This window comes from Thalassophryne amazonica, chromosome 10, assembly GCF_902500255.1.
Source record: "Thalassophryne amazonica chromosome 10, fThaAma1.1, whole genome shotgun sequence".
NCBI lineage: Eukaryota > Metazoa > Chordata > Actinopteri > Batrachoidiformes > Batrachoididae > Thalassophryne > Thalassophryne amazonica.
Window position 1 is genome coordinate 57,562,582 of NC_047112.1, and position 10,165 is coordinate 57,572,746.

The 10,165-nt window shown below is 39.1% G+C and overlaps 1 protein-coding gene across 1 annotated transcript; it reads right to left on the bottom strand.

The window, feature by feature from the left end:
* Positions 1-6,085: 6,085 nt before the first annotated feature.
* ccdc124 (coiled-coil domain containing 124) lies at positions 6,086-9,638 on the bottom strand. Its single transcript, XM_034180031.1, has 4 exons — positions 9,463-9,638; positions 8,127-8,313; positions 7,889-7,994; positions 6,086-6,764 (listed from the first exon to the last, which is right to left on the bottom strand). Exons 1-4 carry the CDS (start codon positions 9,619-9,621, stop codon positions 6,560-6,562), a joined length of 657 nt encoding a protein of 218 aa, XP_034035922.1. The 5' UTR covers positions 9,622-9,638; the 3' UTR covers positions 6,086-6,559.
* Between the last annotated feature and the right edge of the window lie 527 nt (positions 9,639-10,165).

Below are 10,165 nucleotides of genomic sequence, written 5' to 3' on the forward strand. Positions count from 1 at the left end.
GATGGAAATTGCCATGACATAATCTTCCTACAGGCCTTCGGTGGACAAAAGTGTAAATTTTTTTACTTAAAAAAAAAAAAGTATTTTTAAAGGATAAATGCAGTCAAACATTTTATGTACCTAATCATTTGGAAATATTAGATATTTACTAATCTGGCAACTTTTGAAACTTTAGGCACAGTAAGTATACTTAAACTTTTTGCACTTAAAAAAAAAACCCCTGCTTGCATAGATGCAAACAGCCTCACATAACAGACCTAAGCTATCATGTTTACAGCAAACTGATGCAATACCGGAGCCTTACTGATAATCTATGGGAATCAGTTAAATAATTCAATATATAAAAGAAGAACAGTAACCTTAATTTTCAAATGTGTTACAGAGATTGTATGTATTAACTAGTGCTTTGCCATTGGGGACGAATGGGCTGTAGATTGGGTAGTGTTTATAAAATACGTAGCTGACATTTATCAAGGGTGGTAATAAATTCTGCAAAGTTTCGATAATGAGTTGGAATGGCATCCAAGTCCAGAATGTTTTTAGAACTTTAGGCCTCAACAGTTTTTAGAAGAAGAAATCAACCCTTTTATTTCCTGTTAATTACATATTTTTTTATGTTAATTGACTATCTTAATGTATTTATAAATTTTTTAGGTTCTTGTTGTCATATACACACTGTCATCATCATCAGTATTATTTTGTTAATTACTTCTATTTTGTCATTTGATTTTTAAATGGACCACAATGGAAATAAGTGTTTTCACTGTCTTGTATCATCCATATATTTTTGATGTATTTACAATTATATTATGTCCTTACATTTAACTTACTAAATAAAATCACACAGGCACACTTTTAATATATAGATGATTTACCGCCCCTGCTGGAATGGCAGGTGAGTCTAGAATGAAATTATCAACGTCCATTGTTCAGTGTTATTCGTGAATATCCGTAGTTTCTCCAAAAATATTAGTCCTCTCAGCATCCCATTTTGGCGGCGTTCATTCTTGACCCAACATACGTAAGCATACCAAACAGCAAATGTCAGCTCTCTCCAGTTTCTTAGTGATCAAAGTTGCATGCACAGATGCAGAGCTTTTTGTCATTTCTGCATTCTGCCGCAAGCAGATGCATTCAGTTTTACACACCCACAACCAGAGACATAGCGAAAGACATCAAATGCAGTACAGTTCTCAGTCATGGTAATGGCAACATGACACTTAACTAAACTGACTAAACCAAATGAATTACAAAAACACAATAAATCAATAACACTAACAACACTGATAAACTAACATGAACCACAATAACAACATTTAAAATCCTGAACTCCCATGGCGCATTGCAGTGCAATGTCTATTGTTCACTGTTGTTAGATAATATTGCTAATTTCTCCAAAAATATTAGTCCTATCAACTTTCTGTTTTCTCAGCGTTCAAACTTGACCCAAAATACATAAGCAAACCAAACGGCAAATGTGAGCACTCCCCAGTTTCTCCATGATCGAAACCATACACATGCAAGCATACAGAGGCTATTATACTATAGATTGATTGATTAAGTAGGCAGCACGGTGGATTAGTGGTTAGCACCGTTGCATCACAGCAAGAAGGTTATGGAATTGATTCCCACCTGTTGCCTTTCTGTGTGGAGTTTGCATGTTCTCTCCATGTTTGTGTGAGTTCTCTCCAGCTTCCTCCCACATACAAAGACATGCAAGTTAGGTGAATTGGAAACTTTAAATTGTCCGTAGGTGCGCATGCGGGTGCGAATGTGTTTGTTTGTCTATATGTGGCCCTGTAACAGACTAATGTCCTGTCCAGGGTGTACCCCGCCTCATGCTCTGTGACTGCTGGGATAGGCTACAGGCTCATGTAACCCTTAAGTAACCAGGTATAGAAAATGGATGGATGATTATTTAGTATAAACAAGTTTTTTCTCCTATTTTTTGTGCAAATGCTTCTTGTAACATTGTATTCATTTAAAGTGCACTTCTCCATTCAGAGAGGTGTATGTTCTATCTTATTTACGGTATTTTTACCTCTGCCAACAAGGTTGGGCAGAGGTTATGGTTTCGCCCGTTTCTTTGTGTACTGTGTATGGATATTACCTAACGTTGCTAATTACATTCTGGACTAACATGTCATTCCAGCAGGGGGTGATAAAAAGCATCTCTATATCAAAAGCATGAATGTGTGTGTGATTTTATTTAGTAAGTTCAATGTAAGTACATAATATAATTGTGAATACGTTAAAAAAAACATGGATGACAAGAAAGTGAAAACACTTATTTCCATTGTGGTCCATTTAAAAATCAAATGACAAAACAGAAGTAATAACCAAATATAATAATACTGATAATAATAATGCTAAAGATAATAATAGTGTGTATCTGATAACAAGAACCTAAACAAATTCTAAATACATTAAGACAGTAATTTATAATTAAAAAATTACATAATTAAGATGAAATAAAAGGGTTTAGCTCTTCCTCTAAAAATTGTTGAGGTCTAAGGTTCTAAAAACATTCTGGGCTCACACGTCATTCCAACTCATTGTTCAAGCTTTAATTTATTGCCTTGAAAAATGTCAGCTACCTATTTTATAAACACTACCCAATCTAGAGCCTGTGGATCCCCATGGACAACACACTAGTATAATACTGAAAAGCCCATTTGGTGTACATTTTGCATTATATCTCAATCAAAAGTGCCTCAACCACTCTCATTTACCTATATCACCAAACTGTGATGACGGAGGTTTGCGCTCTACGGCCGTGATGCTGTAGTTTAATTCAGCACTATCCTACCTAAGTGGTATCACCTTAACTGACCATTACAAAACTGCTGCAAGCAGACCTTATTGCACAGGTTCATTATTGTGTAGAACAAATAACCTGTCTCTACAATTACAGCTGATGTGCAGTTTAACATGTGCCAGGAATAAATACAACTGATTTGGATATATATTTGTCAAAACTGTCTGTTCCTTGTTTACCTTGTCTCTTCCTGGCATCAGACAACCACAGACTGCAGCGTGCTGGTTCAGCAGCTCTGTAAATGAATGCTGCTGTGCAGCAAAAAAAAAAAAAAACCTTTAAGACCAACGCTCGCTGGTCATACAAACAAAGGCTGCAAATATTCAACTACAAAACACAAAATAATAGTCATGTGGAAAAACAATCTGGAGGCATTTCTCTTCGTGGGTCAGTCTGTTTACATTTATTGATGTTAATCTCAACAACAGGGAGACGATCTGTAGAATTTCTCCAAGACAGCAGCGTAACCACCCAGTTCTGCTCCTTATATGACTTATTTCATAGAAAAATCATAATTACTGATATGAAAAGAAACTGTAAGTGTGCAAAATGCACACAATGAGCTCCAGAGCAACACAGCAACTTCACAACTGACTCTCCAGGTCAAAGCACGAGGGCTGTGGTCTCAGAGGCCACCTACGGTACTTTGAATTCACAGTAAAGCCCAGAAACACGGTAGGAGGAGCCAGTATCCCAGTTAACCCCCAGGGTATCTTCCCACCCCATCATCTGCAAAGCAAGTTTTCTGCAGTATTATCACCCATTTCATCCTATCCAGATTTATACATGACTGACAGAGTAGAAAACAACATTGATACTATACGTCTCAATGTGGTATTGCCTTGGACTGATTGTAGGCCACTTGATAAAAAGCCTATTCCCATCTTGAACACATATCTACTTGTGGATGCACAAAGGTTGGCTATAGAAGCAAACCCTGAAGTGACTGACCCCATTTTTGTGTAAATTCTCTCAATTCACAACTATAATTTCTTCCCTGGTAATGTATTATTTGACCTACCCACTTATGATTGGGTAGGGAGTAAGATATCGTGACCTGGATATCGCCCCACAACCCCTGCAAAGCACGTTTGCTGTAGTAGTATCACCCATTTCACCCTACCCAGATTTATACATGGCTGACAAAGAGGGAAACAACATTAATAATATTATACTAGCGCGTTGCCTGTGAGGATCCACAGGCTCTACATTGGGTAGTGTTTATAAAATAGGTAACTGACATTTTTTCCAAGAGTGGCAATAAATTGTGCAAAGCTTCTATAATGAGTTGGAATGGTGTGTGATTCCAGGATGTTTTTAGAACTTTTGATCTCAACAGTTTTTAGAAGAACTCAACCCTTTCATTTCCTATTAATTACATAATTTGTTTTACGTTAATCTCCTGTCTTAATGTATTTATAAATTGTTTAAGTTCTTGTTATCATATACACCCTTATTATATTTTATTATTACTTCTATTTTGTCATTTGATTTTGAGCCACAATGGAAATGTGTTTTCACTTTCTTGTGTCATCCAGGTATTTTAAACACATTTACTACTACATACTTACACTGAACTTGCTAATAAAATCATGTGCACACACACACACTCACGCTTTTAATATATAGATGCTATCCCCTGCTGGATTGGTGTGCGAGTCCAGAATGTAAATATCAATGCCCATTGTTCAGTGTTGGCTATTATAGGTAGCTTCTCTAAAAATATTAGTCCTATCAATATTCAGTTTTGGTGCAAATGTAAAGCTTTCCCCAGTTAGTGCGTGACCAAAATTGCACACACGCATGCAGAGCTTTTTGTCTTTTCTGCATTCTGCTGTAAGCAGGTGCTTTAAATTTGACAAACAGAGACTGTGGTGGAAGACATTAAAAGCACTACACTTACGGCAGCACAGTGACTTAGTGGTTAGCACTGGTGCCTCACAGCAAGAAGGTCCATGCTCGCTTCCCACCTTTTCTGTGTGGAGTTTGCATGTTCTCCACCGTGTCTGCATGGGTTTCCACTGGGCACTCTGGTTTCCTCCCACAATCAAAAACATGCTTATTTGAGGTCTGCTCCTTTCTCTGCCCTTGACCAAAGCAGCGTCTCTACATCTGGATTGATCCCTGGGCGCCGGACTGTGGCTGTTCACTGCACCTAGTGGTTGGATTATGTCTAACTGTAATTAGGATGCGTTAAATGCAGAGGACAAACTTTGCTGTATGCATGTATATATGTATATATGTACAATGACAATAAAAAGGCTGTTCTTTTGCTTTATGGTACCTGGAGCATGTCACTTTAGTCCCTCATGGTAACAGCAACATAACACTTAACTAAATTTACTAAACCAACTGAACTACACAATAAATCAATAACACTAAAAACTGTTAAACTAACATGACTCACAATAACAACCAATTAACAACAACACAATTTAAAATCCCAAAACCCCCAACTCCCATGGTGCAAAGCAGCACAAGTCTATTGTTTACTGGTTAGTGATAATCTGTAATTTCTCAATAAATATTTGTCCTATCAACTTTGTTTTCACAGCATTCATCCTTGACCCAAAATACCTAAGCATATCAAACAGCAAATGTCAGTTCTCTCCAGTTTGGCCATAATTGAAGACATACACATACACACACAGTGGCCATTTGGTTATTATAATGTAGATGTCTCAGTGATTGTATTTGATAGAAAACCTATTCTCCCAAAGGTTGGCTATAGAAGCAAGATCCTCCATTCTGAAGTGGCTGACCCCTCATTTGTGTACATTCTCTCAATTGACATCTATAATTTCTTCCGTTGTCATGTGTTATCTGACCTTCCCACGTAAGGTTGGGGTGAGGGTAAGATATCCTGATCTAGATTGCTGCATAATTTTTTAATACTGCCAAGGTTATGTTGGGCTGAATTTGTCACCGCTTATAATAATTTAGTGAGGTTGCTCTATCCTGATTGGGCCTTGTCAAGGATTGAGTAAACTTTAATTAGTGCTGCCCTGTAGGAATGTTGCCTTTCAGGAGTGGGGAAACGATATCCAGGGAGGGAAGATATACTGTTACACTGGTTTTGTCAGCTAAAGCATCTGGTGCAGTAAAACCAAAATTTGAGGCTGGGGATGTTAAGACAAGTTATCTGGAACTTGTATTGAAATATAATTCCTTTGATAAAGTGAACATTAGTGAAAAGAGTACCTTGAATAATGAGTGGGAACCACATGATCTCTCAGAGGGCATGTGCAAGTAAAAGAAACCAAATATTTAAGGAGCTTCATCATTTACTGATACCACCTTGACTATTGGGGGCAAAACACTCGGAACACATTCTACATACGACTTCAGCTTCCTTTGTTTGGCACAGCAGGAAGAACACACGCCTTTCATTTCAAAGCAACACGAAATGTGGATGAAAGAGTTCTGACCTTTTAATAAGTTAATCCCTCAGGTTTCTCACTTCTCCAGAAGAACTAAAGTGAAAATAAAATTAATTCAAATTTAATTTAACAGCTACTGAAAATGTCTCATGACTACCAGTTGTGACCATGACTGAGGAAAATTATCTTTTTGCAACAGTTGAAAGGAACGACAGTGCTGGGCCTCTGCCTTTCTGGGCAGCCAGTGAAGCTTTCATCAGCTACACAAATTTGGAATGAAATCATTTAATTTTCAAATGTACGTCTCCAATGTGCATAGGCAGAGTCTCCAAATGGAGTTATATGCGAGGAAAGAGTGCGTTCACTTTGAGTTGTAGCTGGCAAAGCGCTGGTTCAGGGGATTCTCCGGCGCTTTCATCCACTCCTTCTTCAAAAGCTGCTTGAGCTGCGACAGCCTCATGTTGGGGTTCTCCTGTTTTAGCCGTGGCATGTTGGCCTCTTCGTAGGCAATAAACGCAGCCTTCATCCTCCGCTCTGGGTGGCGCTCCATCTCCTCAGGTCCCGTGCTGGAAGACGAAGATGAAGGCAATAAGTATTAAATCATCACGACAAGTCATGGGATGGATACATGAACACGTCTTTTACATCCACCATTACTGTACGGTAAATCTGTGTCAAATAGACAGTTCTCAAAAACTGACTGACCACGCTGGAGGAAGATGAGTGAGGGAAGCCACCTAGTCCACTCTGAATGAATTATAGGCTATTGTGGTTGTGGCTGGAGAAAATGTACACAGTGCAACTTTTGTCCATTGCAACACTAGTTATACAGCTTCATGATGAAGTGGTATAGAAGAGAATTTTCTTACAGAACTTGCAAAATTTCAGCTGCAGTTTGGCAGAAGGTACACTGGAACTCCAAGCCTAGATTTGATCACTGTTCCTGTTTTATGCCATTTATTTGGTACATAGTACAAGGATCACTATGTGATGCTGCTGGATAATTTTTCTTGATTGTTGTGGTATGTGCTTGTTGTAGAGCAGATAACTCAGTGGACAAAGGAGTTGACTTCCCATTGAGTAGATGTGGGTTTGATTCCTGGTCATGCGACCTGTCTACGTCCTAGGGCAAGACACTTCATCTGCATTGTTCCAGTCCCCCCAGCTGTAAATGGGTACTGGAGTTGGATGGGGAAGTAACCTACGTCAGACTGGTGTCCTGTCTACAGTCTCACTATACTAAAATGTGGGGATAAAAGCCAACACCATGGAATCTCAGGGCCTATATCGGACTTACTACTTCTACTTTGATAAGTTTGTTGCTGCTATACAGCACTTTTGTGAACAGGTATCCTTTTAATTGTGCTTTATGAATAGCCTTGACTTAACCCTGACTTATCAAATTGTAATTGTAGAAGTGTGTAGAACCACAACAAGGTACATTAGTAAGATTCCGTTTTGCTATTTATAATTTGATGATGCATTAAAGTTCTGAGACTGGGTTTGACAAACTGCCCATCATCCATCAAGGTAAATACCAATTCCCTCTCATCACATAGCAGATTTGATATTTTGGTCTTTTTGTTCTTTTCTTTCTTGACATGTATTAACATCGTAAACTGTAAAACACAATCACACAAATGCACAAAAAAAAAAAAGAGTAAATCTCTCTTGTACAAGCTATCAGTACCTGAGCACAGCAATGGCATCTTCTATTGATCTGGCTTCCACAGTTCCTTCATCTGGTATAATTCTGTTCACATTCTCTTCTAGTGGAATTTCCATGTGGCTCATTTCTGCGGAAGACAACTTTCCGTAAAGCACTGCAGCATTCACTGCTGTGGTTCTTATCAACAGTTCATGCTGCTACACATCACCCTTATTTGAGCTAGCACCACTTCGGTGGTCATCTGCAACTTGACGCTTACCTTTTATTTTGAGCTGGGGGTCCTGCTGTTGCTCGTTGTTAAGAATCTCCTCAATCTGCGCACGAGTCACTTTTTTTGCAGTTTCCTTGGTCGACTTGCCTTTCAGTTTTGCACTTTCCTCATCTAGAAGACGCTGGGTTTCCTTTTTCCTCTCCAGGAATTCTAGCCTCCTCTTCTCCTTGTCATCCTGCAAAGGTGCAAAAAAATTCATTTTTGTGCAAATAAAGATTACAAAGTGTGCCCTTCATCGCTACATGCTCATTAAAAAAAAAAAAGGAAACTTCCACATAACTGTGGTGTCTACAAAAGTGCTCCGTTTGTGAACGGCTCTCTGAGACATTCTGAGAATTTGGGGCATCTCAAGAAGTTGATGGCATCATAGTCAACCCATACCCAGGTATCATGAGTGCTGCACAGAATGGGGGCAGAAACTTTGGTTCTGCAGGATGTCTTCTGGCTCCTACACTATTAAAGCCTTGCATGGACTGGGTGTTGGGTAGAGTTGTGGAAACCTGCGGCTTAGGCAAATTGAAGAAGAGGACAAATTTACTGACCTTGCGACAATGTTCTGATCTTTGTGGAATCAATGGAAACCTTGATAGCAGCACTTGAGAAGCTGAGTAAGGAATCAGAGTACCTGAGATCAAAAGACATTAGGAACAGCTAACGGAGTCGCTGGACAGAGATGTTTGATACTCAGTGTCTTTGGTACTGGGTCTCATCAAATGATCATTGGGTATTGCTTGAATGACTGTGTGCCAAATGTATGGTTAGAGAGATGAGGAGCAACACTTGTATTGTGTAGTTACTGGTTTTCGCGAGGACGTTTTGCGAAATGTCCTCACGTCAAGTCCAGTCGAAGATTCAAGCTTCTCTACCATGGAAACCACCTGGACTACTTACAGCCTTCACAGAAACACTTGTACTGTGAGTGAATATCAACCAAAACATTTTGGCAATGCATACACGATACACCACACACATGTTTTGGTGTTCGGGAGCCCAGTGTCTGGAGAATGCCAAGGGGATGCCCACGTTTGACCTGGCTGCAGAAGATAGATGGCTACTTTTGAGAAGTGGGGATGGAGTGGTTGTTTGCCATCAAGGATACCAAAGTGCTTCCGTGTGTGGTGGATGCAACAACAGTGTCACCAGATTATGCTCCCAGAGCTGAGGGACGCTTCATCACAGAACTCTCCAAAGGAGATTATATTTTCTTTTATGAAATTCAGTGGAAATAATGGCTGCTGAGGAATGCTATAACCCCCCCCCCCCCCAAAAAAAACACACAAAATAAATAAAAGAAATAACATCTCAAAATAAACTGACAACTCACCTTCCTCTGCTCTTTTTTGAGTACATGTTTGTCTGTCTCTTGCCACAAAGCATCCTCTTCCTCCTGTTTCTTGCGAGCTTCTGCCACCGCCTTGGCCTCAGCCTTGCGGGCTCTGGCTGTGGCAGCTTTAGAGTTCTCACCCTGAAACTTCTTTGGCATCACGACCAACAGCTGATCTTCACTAGAGACAGACAAGTGATGGGAAAAGGAAAACCACCCAGAAGAATAAGTAGTTTTGCCAAGGCCAACAAAGACATTTTTAGGCATCACAAACCAAAAAAACATACAAGTCACACATATACACAGCAATTATTTTTATCAAAGCGGTAATGATTTTTTTTTTTTTTTTTGTGCTTATTGTACACAACCAGTCAAACATTTGGACACACGTTCCCATTCAAATGGTAAGGTGTCTGCAAACTTTGGACTGGTACTCTCCATTAAAAAAAAAATGAATATAAATTCTGTGGACTAGGCTGTAATCAATTATTATTATTATAATCTTTTGATTAATTCTGAGATTAACAATTCACCTGCAAAATGTCAAAGTAGTACAAACACTGGCCATGACAATTATTTCAGAGCGCAAGGTGATTTCAATTATTATTTTACTGATCAAACATCAGATTATTCAATACAGAGCGACGTAAAATTTTATGTGTATATTACACACACACACACACACACACACACACACACACAC